General features: G+C 51.2%; 1 protein-coding gene across 3 annotated transcripts in view; it reads left to right on the top strand.

The window, feature by feature from the left end:
* IGFBP2 (insulin like growth factor binding protein 2) overlaps positions 1-11,263 on the top strand; it is a 94,331-nt gene extending 83,068 nt beyond the window's left edge. For all 3 annotated transcript variants that reach the window (XM_055718434.1, XM_055718435.1, XM_055718433.1), the window contains 3 exons: positions 4,757-4,980; positions 6,452-6,592; positions 8,789-11,263. In XM_055718434.1, the coding sequence (XP_055574409.1) occupies positions 4,757-4,980; positions 6,452-6,592; positions 8,789-8,956 (533 nt within the window). In that variant the 3' untranslated portion in view covers positions 8,957-11,263. The remainder of the gene's footprint in view (positions 1-4,756; positions 4,981-6,451; positions 6,593-8,788) is intronic.
* Positions 11,264-14,350: the final 3,087 nt, after the last annotated feature.

Below are 14,350 nucleotides of genomic sequence, written 5' to 3'. Positions count from 1 at the left end.
TCAGGTTTAAAGGCCCTGTCTGCTCTCAGGCTGAGGACAAGTGCTGGGTTCCTGGCAGCTGAGGACAGGCAACTCTGCTCCTTAAAATAAAAAGTGGCAGGCAAAACCCATAACAGGCGCTTAAATCAATCCTGAAACGGTAGAACGCGCAGTGACAAGAAGTTAAAAGTAAAAGCTAGATGAGGCAGACAACACTGCTCCGGGTTAAAAATCACTCTCTGGATGCTGCATTCCTGCAGCCCCAAGTGTGTGCACTCCTCTGCAGTGCCAGGGCAGGAGCGCAGGCTCCTGGGTTTGCTCATCGATTACCTGCGTAGCTTTGGGCAGCACTCTTAAATTTTTTCATGCCTTTGTTTTTTTACAGATGAATACATCTCTCTCCAGGGTAATTAATGAATGCAAAGCCCTTTGATGTCTTCAAAGGGAGCGTGCTGGCCAGCAGAGGCTGCAGTCACTGTGGGAGGAAGATGTAAGCCCAGTCCAACAGCCGGGACCTGAGGATAGCAGGGCTCCAGGCAGGGTGTTGAAGGCCACTTGGGTGAAACTTTTGTGGGTCTGGGACCTTAATCAGCACTTATGCAAACACGCCGGGCAGATAAGCAAATGCATGTGAAGCCCTGGGCAAGCTGTCGTCAAAGGAAAGCAAGTGCAGAGAGAGAGCAGTGCTGGAGAGGGCGGCTGTGGTCCTTGGCATGGTGTGTTCTCCCCGTGATACAGGCTGGCCCTCTCGTGCTAAGTGAGTGCTACTGACTCGATCCCATCCTGCAGCCCAGATACACTTTGTGGCTCTTCAAAGGGATAAAGATGTATTTTTAACTTCAGGCAGCTGCCTTTTTCTGTGTGGTGCTTTTTCTTTTTGTAGTTCTGGAAGTGGCAGGTTGTTTTTAAGTCCCTCTGTTTCTCAGCTGTCTCAGCAGAGGTGCCTAGAGGTCTCAAACCAGATTCCCCAAAATTTCAGTGCTGGAAATTGGTAGCCGCTTTTGAAAATGCTGGCAAGACTGTGTAGCTCCCTACAGATGTTAGCTGATGGCCATCTGAACACGCTTTCACCTCAGCCAAGTCCTCGCCCCATTGAGGCCAATGGGAATTTTCCTTGAAAAAGGCCATAAAGAACACATTTTCTTGGCGTGGACAGAGGTGTTTCATGGGCTCCACATCAGTGTTCAGGAGAACTTCAGCTATCTGCTTTGATTCCTGCCACACTTGTTCCACCCTACACAAAGCTCTTTACCTTTTGATCCAAAATAGCACAGGAGATGTTTTCCACATGCCATAGGAAAATGGAAGAACTATAAAACATAATTGTTTTGGAGTTCGGCACTGCTTCGTTCACAGATATATTTAGTGAATTGAAATTGGTCAGTGAAAGGGCGTTTGCCAGGATGACAAACAGATTAGGGTTGTATATCTGAGGCAATTGCATACCTGCCCATCCCGTGCTGGTTGAGTTGGTGGGTGGCTTAATTGTTTCACTTATAGTCATAAGCAAGCACGCACAACTCACTCTTGGGCAGCATTAAAAAGCATTATCTGGCTCTAAAAGGTATTGTTTGGTTCACAGCATGCTCTGTGTTCTCCTGACCTCTTGTCATTACTACCCAGCCCATCTGCTCTTTGAAATGTGGTCCATCACACCTGATTCTCAGCCTCCTCTCACGCATGCAGCTTGTCTGTGAAGGCAGTGCTAGTGCTTGGCACATGGGGCCAACCTTTTCTGTCCCATTTCCCTTCCCCAATGACTGAGCCATCTCTGCAAGGCCCAGGTCAGGAGAGCTCCTCCTTAAAAGCAGCGCCAGATTTCAGAGAGGGAGAAGCTGTGATGGGGCTCTGGTATCAGCCCCAGATGGATCAGTCCAGCTTGGCAGCAGGGTGAAGGTATGGCTTGCCGTGGAAAGGTTGGCCTTAGAGAGGAGAGCTTGCGGTTGATAGCAGCTAGACCTCCCTGGCCTCTGCTCTAGGCTTACTCCTGTGATGGTGCCCAGGGAGCCAAGACCAATCTCTCCTGTCCCTGGGTGTGTTCATGCACATGGGCTTGCACACTCTGCTCCCATCAGTGGTTTTCTTTGGGCTGGTATTTGTTAGCATTGGAAAGTGAGAAAAATGAGTGAAAATATTATCAGAAGCAGGTTTTGTGAATGAATCAGCCGACAAGAGGCTTACCAGCTTGCCTTCATTTACTAGTGCAGTGCTTATTTGGGCAGTTGTCTATATATTTTAGTTGGAGGCAGGAAGTCGCGAGAATCCATTGGGGAAGGCACTGCTTCTAGTTTGCTGCTTTTCTGTCAGTTTGTACCATTGGTTTTCTGAATGAAACAGGGGACTGCAGCGTGTCTGAGATGCTGTGCTTGTTCTTCTGCCGTTCTTAACAGCTTGGTGGGATGCCGAGGAGAAGAGCACAAAAGACATTGGAGGGCTAAGACCCTCCCAAGTAGCTCGTTGAGGATCAGAGCCTGGCCAGCCTTGCCACGGTGCTTTTTCATTTGATCCTGTCTGAAGGGCGGCCTCATGGCCTTCTCTCTTCTCACTATGTGTTTCTAATTAACAGGGAGACTGGTGTATAAACAGAAGATTCCTGCTCAAAATATTCCTTGTCCGGCTCCTAGGATGACAGCCAGACGGCAATCACCAGGCAGCAGCCCAGACTTTGAGCTTGCCCATCTGGCTATCAAACCTGGTCCCAGTTCTCATCTGGAACCAGTATTGAGGAAAGTCATGGACTTTGCCAGATTGGTTTTGCTCTGTGTTTGCTTTTCAGTTGCTACCTAAGCAGCTAAAAACCTGCAGACCAAACACATTCGGTATTTCTGGGAAGTGGGATGATCCCAGTATTGGGAGATACGAGGCCAAAATGGTGAGGCAGTTCAAAAGGGTATTGGACAAATCTGTTGAGGGATGGGTCTGTTGGTGGCTTTTAAATCCTGTGGGTCAGATGCAGTCTCCAGCCATGAAAGTGCTTTTACTGCTGATCTGCAGCACAGATTGGGAATGGTTCTTCTGACATGTGTCCCCAAGCAGCTGCTGGTGGTCTCTTGTGGATGGCATGCTGGGCTGGGGTGGCTCTTTGATCCAGCCCACTTGGGCATCCTCTTGCCGTCAGTCTGCAGGCAGCCATCCATTTGCTGAGTAAGTTCAGATGAAACTCTTCTTGCAGTTCCTCCTGTGTGAGCTTGGGGTTGCAACACCTGAAAAGAGTTTGGAAAGCTGTGGTAGAAATAAATACTTGCTGTTACTGTCATGGCAGTAGAGCTACGCCCTGACAAAACATCACAATGCATCTTCTGAAAAAAAGGAAATGTTAAAATCTATTAATTCTCTGTGTGCTTGGTCTTTCAAGAAGTAGAAGAGATCCATACATTAAACACTGTTACATGAGCTAAAGCATTACTTGCCCTTCATCATGCACAATTTGATGTGATTTCTTTTGTTTCTATGTAAGTGCCTGAGTTTTAGATTGTAGATGCCGGAGAGAATGCTGATGTTGGTAGGCTAGATGCTATAAGTTCCTCTTTGGCATATGCTAAAAGACATTTCATGTTTGTCACCACTGTAGGACCAGAATGGCCTGGTCTGTCACTGGTGTGGGACCTGTGGAGCTGCTGAAGAGCTCCTATATGCAGATAGATCTAGAAACATACCTAGCCTGGGTTATTGTGCTGAGAGGTGATGTGCGTGCATGGGTTGAATCATAGTTTGGGCTGGAAAAGATCTCTGGAGGTCTTGGTCCAAGCCCTTGCTTAAAGCAGGGCCAGCTTCCATGTTAGATCCAGCTACAGTGTTAGACATGCTTGCTCAGCCAGATCAGACCAGGCACCAAGGAGACATCAGGTGTGTCACCTTCTGGACTTCTGGAACGAGCAGGAGGAACTAAGATCTGTCCTCGTTGCCACTGCAAGGTCCAAAGGGACTGCTGTCTGCAGCATCGTGACTGTTGTGTCCTACTTTGGCAAGGATAGCTTTCAGGAGTGGCACCCAGTGAACTGGAATATACACAAAGTGGTGTGGAGGAGGTGGGAAAAGTACAGTGTTTATTCCCAGATTTCTGCTAACTGACTTTGAAATGACTGAATTAGCTGGGGGTCTGTGGCTTGCAGTAGTGGCAGAGTTGGACCCATGACATATGGGGCTGTTCCACGGTCAGTAGAAGTGCCTAAGTGCAGCACTAGGTAGAAGCTAAATGAGTAATGCACTGTATGACAAATTATGTGAAAGACGATACGGCAGGGACAATCACTGAAATGGCAGGTTCTCCAAGGGAAATTAGGGTGGCCATAAAACAGAGGCAAGGTATTTCTGAAAGCAGGCCTGAGAATTTATTTTAGCACACTAATATTGACTAAGTATTCCTGGAGATACTCTGGGGGATGATAGATGGACTCAAGGTATTGTTACTAATCACTGTGGTTTTAGGTTTTGGAGCCGAAGTACACTTGGCATCGCTAACCCAACTGGACTTCTGATGGGAAAATTACATTCTCCGGGAAGTAATTTAGAAGGTCAAATTAAACCCAGAAAGAACTTCTCCAGCAGCTATTTCCCCTGTTCTCTAAACTGTCTTTTAGTGTGGTAATAACTCCAGAATGAAAGGATCTATTCTCACCTTCCAGATGAAAGAGCTAATGCAGTTTAAAATTTTTGCATGCAAAGATTTTATGGCTTGGTAACCAGCCACGCTTGAAAGCGATCCAGGACAGGATGAATACGTGAGAGAGTGCCTGGCTGATCCTGACCCTTTCCTTGTCTGCCCTGTCTCCTGCAGATAATGGCGATGACCGGTCCGAGAGCATCCTTGCCGAGAACCATGTGGATGGCACCACGGGCATCCTAAGCGGAGCTGGCGGGAGGAAGCCCATGAAGACAGGCATGAAGGAGCTGGCAGTTATGAGGGAGAAGGTGAACGAGCAGCAGCGGCAGATGGGCAAAGTCGGCAAGCCCCATCACAACCATGAGGACTCGAAGAAGTCGCGGCTGTCGACGGGCAGGGTGAGGGGGCAAAGGGGCATGGGAGCTAATGGGGGCAGCTGTAGGCTTGCCAGGAAATGCTGAATGTCAAGCTGTAGTGACATCTGCAACAAACTGTCTTAAAAAAACCAACACAACAACAAACCTAAAGAGAAAGAAAAAAGGGGGGTGAGGGTAAGAGGAAAAAAAAAAAGGAAAAGCAAATGTTTGTTTTTGGCCTGAAGCTGGGGCCGAGCACACTATCTGATGAACTTTGATGTGCTGGCGAGGAGGCGTTATTTTCATTGCAGCTTCACCTCCTGACAGCAGGGCTGGGGAAGGGGGGTCCCGCTGGCTTGACACCTACCTCCGCAGGGGTGCGAGCGTGCCCTTTGCCTGCGGACTGGCTTTCTCACACCCTTTTTACCTAAGCAAGTGCCAGGGATGGCCTAAGGGGATTTGGGGACGGGGGACATGTCTGCCTGCTGCAGGGCAGCCCCAGTCCAGGGTGAGGCGTGGTCCCGAGGCCCCCGAGGGTGGACTGTGGGGCTGTCACATAGCTGGAAGAGTTCCTGGAGTCCTGCCTGTGCCCTTCTTCCTTGTCCGTGTTGCTCTGCCCTCCAGTCCTTGGCCGTGGTTTCCCTCTAGTGGGAAGCTTGGTCATGGCAACTGGATGGGATGGGGATGGAAAGGTACCTCAGAAGGTCTGTAATACGTATATCTCCATGAACGTATAGGGTATTTATATACGGTAGCGCAGGGACAGAAAGGGGATTTAAAAGAAAGTCCTCGTCCCCTCCAAGGACCAGGCAAAGCAGAGGTTCAAAGTAAGGTGCCGGCAATGTCATCTTAGAGAGCTCCCATGCCGCTGCAGCTCCTTTGGAAAAAAAAAACAAACCCAAACAACCAACAACTGCAAAAGGAGAGGTGTGGACTCGCTCCAGCTCACATCAGGTGCAATTCAGCCAGACTGCCTTGGTTGGGAGCCCTGGCTTGGGGCTGCTGTGCAGCAAAAGGGATGCCTCCAGAGGCTGCCTTTGCCGGGTGGTGTTGTTCCCAGGGCTTCGCCTCCACTCCCATGGGGTCTCACATGCTTTGAGTTGCACTTCTGGGTGTGGGATCTGGGCTATGCTCATGGAAACCCTCCTGGCCTGTCTGGATTAGATTAGTCCTGTTTCACATCACTTGTAATCACCAGTGGGACCCATGGGAGCATCTCTGCGGCTTCTCCTCCTCAAGGGGTGTCCTGTTGGGTCTTGGCCATGTGAGGCACATGGGAGAGATGTGCCTGTCTCCCTGTGTGGACCTCCACACATCGGCATGTGCAGGTGTGCAGCACTCTGATTTTCTGATTAACTTCAGGTTAAGTCTGCAGTGGGACCCGGTGGCAAAGCTGTGTCATGAGGAGGTGTACACAGGTGTTCATTCCTACTTGTCCAAAGTGTTGACATTGAATTGTCTCATTGTGCTGATTATTTTTGGTTTTGTTGTCTGCTTTCTTGGCTCTTTTCAGACCCCTTGTCAGCAGGAGCTAGATCAGGTTCTGGAACGCATCTCCACTATGCGGCTGCCGGACGAGCGAGGTCCCTTGGAGCACCTCTACTCCCTCCACATCCCCAACTGTGACAAGCATGGCTTGTACAATCTCAAACAGGTAGGTGGGGAGAGCCAGAGCCCTGGGGCTGGCTGCACTCCCAGCAGCAGTGCTCAGCTCAGCATGCGTCCCCACCATGTGCAGCTTGGGGCTGGGCTGATAGCTGCACACGTGGTGTGAGGTGTGGGGTAAACAGCAAGTATTGCACATGGCATGGACAGGTTTAGTAACACCTAGGTGCATCTGCAGCCACGGGCTAGGAAGAAGAGATGTGAGACTCGCATCCACTTGTGGCTGCAGGCAGCCCAGAGATGGAGAATCTGTTTAGTTCAGAGCCCCTTCTTCTCTGCAAGAGCTGCTTATCTGTCCAGGCCTATTTTCATGTGCTTTGAGCCAGGTCTTGTCCTGCTTGGGCCCCCACTACAGGGGGAAAGCCGAGAGGCCTTGAATGCTGGCCAGTCTTGCAGACAAAACAGAAAGCACTTCTCCTGTTTTTAGCGCACTTTACTAGTTTTCCTTTGCAAATCAAGGCTGGGCCCACAGCTCCAGGAGGCGTTCCTTCTAAGCAAGGTGGGGGTTGGGGTGCCGCATGCTTCTGAAAGTATTTGTGGGACTCAGAAGGACTCAAATGACTTAAAGTGTGTCTGAATTCTGATTTCTTTGCTTTATTCATGCAAAACCAGCAGGTGTCAGTGGCTAATGGGGGAAAAAATGCCAGGAAAAATCTCTTGGGCAGCAAAACACCAGCTTGTCCAGGGTTGACTAGCAGCCATGTGTGAATAGTACCTGGATATGAGCGCCCTTTATAGCTCTTTGGAGGGGACCCCAGAAAACCTGCTGTTTTCATGGCTAAGTGTTTTCTTAGGGCTACTTCTACCAATTGATCAGGAGCATTAAAAAAAGTAGGATGCTCTGAGATATAATCTCCCTCTGTCCCTTCTCTCTTCCCTGTCCTGCCTGGACCCTCACCCTCTGCCTCTCCCTGAAGAGCCCCATGGGCTGGCTGGATCCCCCAGCATGAGCACACTTGGAAGGGATGGATGGAGCAGAGCTGGCAAATTCCCTGTAAGGAGATGTGTCTGGGGAACGAGCCTGGGCAATGCAGCAATACATCGTGTGCTACAAAAGAAAAGACAGTTTCTGCTGCTCCTTCTGCCTGGGAAACAAGTCATCCTGCACTGAAGGGTGCAGATGAGTTACATGCTAGTCACTGCTGCAGAAAAAGAGAGGAGACAAACATTGCTTTCTCTTATCCCCACACCCTTGCCCTGGTTAAGGGCAAACAAGGCAAATGTGAAATGATACCCATTTCCCTCCATCTGGATTTCCAGAGCTGAGCATCAGCTCCTTTTCATTTGCTAGAAAGCAGATGCCAGCAAAAGCATTCCCAGTTGCTCCCACCTCCTGTGGGCCAGTGCATGGGTGGAGCGTGCCTGGATGCACTCTTCTGGATCCTCTCTTTTTGTGCTTTTTATTCCCATGAACAAGGCTGCATTTTGACCTCAGTCCAGCTGCAGAAAATGGCTTGAATTCAGCTTTACAGAGTGCACGCAGAGGCTGGTCTGATGGAGTAACCTCTGTATCTCCTACTACACCCTATTCAGAGATGTACGCTGGGGATGGAGGTCTGAGCATCAGGTTCAAAGTGCCTGTGCCCTTCCAGGCCAAGAGGTGGATGATAACCATTAGGGCAAGAAACTTGTCTCTAACCAGGCTGGGTGGGGACAGAGTCCAGGTCCAGATGCACCATAGTCCCTGGCTCTGTTCTGGGACAGAGTGAAACCCTGTTTGGAAAAATGTTTGTGTCTGGCTGTGGGGGCCTTGCGCTCATGTGTCAGTTTGTTTAGCCCAGTCTGCAGGTGAGAAGAAGCTTACGCAGTTCCTCTGTCAGCCTGTCTCATCCCTCTTGACTCTGGATGCTTTTCATCCACAGTTGGCAGAGCGCAATGCATCTCTGGGATAGTTAGGTGTTCTTGTGGTTCGTTAAAATTGGCTTCTTGGTCCCTGGCACAGCCCCTGCAGGAAGAAGTCCAGCCCTCAGCCTGGACTGCTGGACGAGTGCTGCTGGTGCAGTACAAACCCTTGGGTGTTCAAGTGCAGCATCCATGAATCTTGCCTAAATTCAAACTAGTGCCAGATCACTGGAGAAGCTGCAGCTCTGCCTGTGTTTGGGCTCTCTACTGTTGGGGCTGGGGAGGGGGTTGTTTTGTCCCCCCATTTCCTCCTTTGACACCTGCCCTGTCCCTCTCCATGCAGTGCAAGATGTCGGTGAACGGGCAGCGTGGCGAGTGTTGGTGCGTGGACCCCATCCACGGGAAGGTGATTCAGGGTGCACCCACCATCCGTGGGGACCCTGAGTGCCACCTCTTCTATACAGCCCACGAGCAGGAGGACCGGGGAGCACATGCCCTGCGGAGCCAGTAGAGAGACGCTATCCTGCTCATTGGAGGCAGCTTGCCGTGGCCCCAGTGCTGGATTTTACATGGGTTTCAGCGTGTCTCTTTAGGCTCTGGAAGAGACTGGGGTTGGGTCCTGAGTGCTGCCCTCCTTCCCCTGCTGCCCAGCTCCTGGGGAGGGGAGGGATACTGGGAGGGGAAGGGCGGTGGGGGGTGGGTGGGGGGGTTGCAAGGAGAAGGGACTGCTTTCTTATAGTCTTTCACCCAGTGTAAGCCAGAGAACTGGTCTTTTTTGCTCCTCGCCCCGCGGCCCTGCCCTCCCTGCTGCTTTGCGGCATCTTCCCACACCCTCCAGCACAGAGCGCTTGTGCTCCCCAACACCTCCCAGGGGGAAAAAAACCCTTGCCATGGGTGGGAGTGGGACAAAAAACAAAGAAATTTCCCCACCCTTTCCCTCTCTTTCCCTCCCTTCCCCAAGACCAAAGACTGTAAATACTGTGTCGCCTGCCTCTTGCGTCCTGCCGGTCCCCTGTGCCCCAGCCTGGCCTTCGGTCCTGGCATGGGATGCGGTGTGGGAGGGAGGGAAGGAGGAAAGCCCCTGGCTTCCCAGCTGGAACATGGCAGCATGGTTGGGATGCATCCCCCAAGGAGGCATCAGTGAGGGAAAGGGCTAAAGATGAGGTAGCTTCCCCCCTGCCCAAAATACCCCTGGGTGCTTCCCTTCCTGGTGCTGGGGCACAGCCAGCCCCACAGGGACCTGGCTTCAGCCAGTGGTCCAGGAGGATGGGGCCTTTGGGTGACGGTGAAGCTAAGCGCTTGTTTTTCTGGGGGATTTGAAGAGCTATTGCCCAGTATTTCTTTAGGATCAGCTTATGCTGAGGGAGCTAAAGTGAACTTGCTGGGGCTGGGTGGAAGGATGCCTGTGTAGATTTAGGATAACAAGCCAGGGAGTCTCTCTTTCTCTCCCTCTCATTCATTTTTTCTTTGTTTCTAGATAGGAAAAAACCCATCTAAAACCTGCACTCCCAAGCAGCTGCCCTTGTCCCTCCATTTTTGCTTGGGACTGGAGTGAGCATCTGCTATTCAGCACACACTTCTTGGTGTTTGGTTTTTTGGTTTTTTTTGTTGGTTTTTTTTTTTAAAGTAAATTACAGTATATATCTTGCTTTGTAAAGACCCTGACACACACGCACCCCTCTGCCCACACACACATTTGTATAGATGAAATCCAAGTGATTCCAAGTGCTCTGAGAGGTTTTGAGCTGGACATGCCACTCTGAGGAGAGATGTGTCTCTGCTGTTATTTCACCTGTTGATTTCTTTCTGTACAGAACATACCGATGCTGAGAATAAATAACTTCCCCGTCGCCTAAGGAAGGAGAATTTATTATTTTCTTCCCTTTTTTCAACCCCCCCTTTTTTTTTAATATGAATACCAATTGCAGAGTAAATGCAAAAATTCTCTCCTTACAGTAAAAGTCTTAGGCTTCCCTTAAATGCAATCAAGGTGGGGTGGGGGAGGGAGATAAAGCATCTCCCAATTTCAGGCAAATCCTTCTAAGCAGCAAACATCCTTCAGATCCTAGGGCCTCCACATGGTTAGGTTGAATATGGCTGAGGAAAGGGGTTCCTTGGTGAGTATGGGTGCTGGCGGGGGACACCTTGTGCCTGCATGGTGGGGGCCAGGCAGCAGAGCTACTTGACCATGACCTGCAGGGACAGGACTAGCCTCTGGTGGCACAACCCAGAAACACCAAATGGTAGTGGAGAAACACCGCAGCTGGGGTCCACACTGCTGATACCTCCTCATCTGGGGACTTGAATCTGGAGAAGGAAAAGCAAAAAGCCAAATGGCTTCTGGAGGAAGGAGAGCACTGAGGTTTATTGCTTTTTTCCCTGCCTTGGCCTCACATTTCAGATCCCAAGTGTGAAGGGCACAGGTGGTCTCTGTAAATTCAGCCCCTCATGACTTTGAAGGGGTTTGGATGTGGCAGTGGAGGAGACAGGGAAAGGACCTGCTTTGGCAAGTCAGGGGTGGGAGTGCATGCATGTGAATGTGTATGAGAGGGAGCAAGAGTACACAAGAGAGAGAAAACATACCTCCATGCAAAGCCAAGTAACTGTAAAAGTGATGCTGCCTGTTTTCTGTTAACATCCGAGGGTGTTCTGCTTTTTCATGTAAACCTTGCACACGCTGGCTGTCATCTGCAGTTTGTACTTTGTTTTGTTTGTTTAGGAATCAGGAAGTTTTCTTTTGTGTTTTTCTTTTTCTCTTTTGGAAAAGCTCAGCTGCATAAAGTTGGAATAAATTAAATGGGATGCCAGAAAAATGCCATCTTCCCCCTCCCTGCTCCCCTCTGTTCATAGGACACATTTCATTGCCTGATGCATCACATGCAAATTTGAGCCTGTTCTGCTTTTGTCCAGGGAGTGTTGTGAACGCTGGGATGATAAGCAGAAGTGGAACTTGGGCCTTTCATCGTTACTGGTCCTAGTTGTGTGAACAGGGAGGAATTGGTGTCGCTTGTCTGCTGGCCTGCTGTGTTCCTGCTCCAGATGTGCTACCTTGTGAGCCTGCAAAACGCAGCTGTGCCCTCAAGTCAGCATCCGGTCAGCATGTGTGCAGAGACCATCTCCTCACCTGACGGCAGCTAAATTTGTCAGAAAAGGGTGTTTGTGTCCCGCTTTGCTAGGTGGAGAGGTGGCACTGTGAATGCCCTGTCTGACATGATGCTTGTGGAGCTTCCTGAGCTGCCGAGGGGCTGTGTGATAGTGGTGGTTTCCTGCTCCTTGAGCAGGGGAACAGCTTTGCAAAGGAAGGTCCCTCCTACCCAGCGTAGGGACCTGAAGGGCCTTGGCAGATGCTTGGGCAAAGGCTACAAGGACAAGTGAGCTCTGTTTTTTCCAGCTTCCCAACCTTGGTATTTCAGGGGCTGCTTGAGTTGGCAGCTGTACCCAGCTATGCTGTTTATCAGCTGGTAGATGGGCCTGTTCCCCATGAATTATCTGGGCTCCTTTAGGTGTCCCGCTATGGTTTGGTCTCCACTGTACCCCATTAAAGAGTTCCTCTGCTGAGCAGGATGATGCATGGATTTCCATGGAGGACCTTCCAAGGACTGTCCCCTTTGCTTGTGCAAGGAGAGCAAATTTTGAACGGGCTGAAAAGCCACTTTAGTGTTTCCATGGAAGTCTTTCCCCAGAGCGGGCCGCTGGAAGGTGCAGGAGGCCTGGGCTGTGTGTGAGGCCTGGCATTGGCAGAGCTGCTCCGCACACGGGCCGTGGAGCGCGTCCCTTGAATGTTCTGCACTTTCTACTAAGGTGAGAGGTGCGGCCAAAGGGAGCGTGACAGCACAGCTCGTGGCTTGGGGCACCGTGGGGAGGCAAAGCATAACAACACAAAAAAAACCCACCCAAACCCATGCTGTTCAATTAAAGTTGCAGCACTGGAGAGGGCCCCATGTGGTCCTGCCAGCCCATATGCAGGTGGCTGTGGTTTCCCTTTGACCTCCTCAAAGGAAGGCAAAACCACCGGGCAGTTCCCTGTCTGTTTTTTCCTACCCCATGACAGGACTCTGAGTGGGACCGATGTGTGCCAAGGGGCTGGGCAGTGGTGGGGAGCACCAGGAAGTTGCGTGGGGACAGGAGGCGGTGAGTGCATGAGGCTGCAGGGGAGCGAGAGAGGGCAGGCGGGATGAGGGGGTGGGTAAGGCTGGAGAACGTGGGAGAAGGAACAAAATTAACATTTAATGCCATCCTGTTTTGTGTCGCTGGGGAGAACCGAAGGCAGCTCAGGAGATGCAAGGAGAGGGACGGGGGTGCCAAGTAGCACTGTGGGGCACAAGGGTGCTCCAAGCCAGGTGCTGCCCAGGGAGGGCTGAAGGTGGCAGAAATGCCTGAGCCCAGTCCAGCCATGCCTGGGGGCCACCATATCGTTCAAGGGCTGCAGGGGAACAGGAGCCCTTAGCCCAGCAAAGGCAGCTTGCAGCTGTCCAGGCACCTTACAGAGAGGCAGAGGGACAGCAGTAAGGCAAAAGGAGCAAAGAGCTCCTGGTTAGGTTTCCCCAGGGCTGCAGTGTAGCCTTAAAGACTGCATGTATGTCACTGCTTGGATCCTGGCTCTGGTGTTTTGTCTGGGCCAGCTTTGTGCCTCCTGTGCTCTGGGTAATCAGGTGTGATCAAGCACTGGGACCTGGCCAGCTGCACGTAGGGTCATAGCTGAAACCTCAGCAGCTCTGGTGTACACACACAAAACTATCTACACTGTCAAACTACAATTTTACTATAGCTTAAAAATTATACACTAGTATAATACAAATAATAATACTTAATATAAAGACCATAATTAGTGTAAGACTGTATGACTCTATTTATGTACAGCTGTAGCTATCTACATACGTGTATGTAGCCATAGCTTGTGGGTAAGGGTATGATTTATTAGCCCATCAGCTGGGGGCAGGGAGGGAGAGCACTAACATTTTGGGTGGAAAGCCCATTTTCAGTGACTGTGTGGCTGAAAGCAGCAGCAATGCCTCCCTGCCCAGCTGTGCAGGCAGGGTGCACACCACAGGCAGGGCGCGCAGCATGGGCAGGATCGGCATGCCGCCTGGTGCCACCTGCGGACCCCAGCGGCTCCAGCACCTGGGGGCTGGGCTGGGGTGGGGCTGTGCCCAGGAGGAGTGGGCCCAGCCTTGCGGGGTGGCATGGCAGGGCAGTGTGGTGCAGACCTCCACTACCTTGCTAACTTGGGGCAGCAGGTTTGGCCCCAGTTGTGCTAATGGGGTGAGAAGAGCAGCAGGCACCGGGTGGCTGTGCCAGCCCTGGGTGGTGCAAATAGGCTGGGGGATACATGTTAGCAAACCCTTGGCAACCCATGAGTCCCTACTGGGGGCCAAAGGGAACAATTTCCCCACACCCTACTCTGGGAACATGAAGTGATGCTGGCAGCCACGCGAATGGCAGGGATGGGGCACACAGGAGGAGGGAGATGTGAGGAGTGAGCACGAGGGTGAAGGGTGATGCCTGCGTGGGCAGAGGGTGGGCTCTGTGTGTGTCAGATCCGGCACTGGGGAGGACACAGGGCAGTGAGAAGGGCCGCCATGAGGTGTCTGAGGACCACTGTCTGTCTGGGCTGCCTCAGGGATGGCACATGGATGCTCCTGCGCTCTGGGGTAAATCTTCCAGCTGCCTGGAGAGGTCTGAGGCTCAAATATCACGTCTGTTTCCAAACTGTAGGGCTGAGTTTGGGATATCGTCTAGGAGCTTAGCATCACTAGCTGCCAGGCCCTCTCCCCTTATAAGATGGCTGAATGCATTTGCTTGGCCCCACTGGCACATCCACACAAAGAAATTTCAAAAAAAAATAGGGCAGCTCTGCTTTAAGGATGCTCTAAACTCAAACCTGCAATTTTACCACTGACCTAGT

Source organism: Falco cherrug, chromosome 8 (assembly GCF_023634085.1).
Source record: "Falco cherrug isolate bFalChe1 chromosome 8, bFalChe1.pri, whole genome shotgun sequence".
Classification (NCBI taxonomy): domain Eukaryota; kingdom Metazoa; phylum Chordata; class Aves; order Falconiformes; family Falconidae; genus Falco; species Falco cherrug.
The sequence above is the reverse complement of the archived record's forward strand: the minus strand, read 5'-3'. Positions and strand labels throughout refer to the sequence as shown.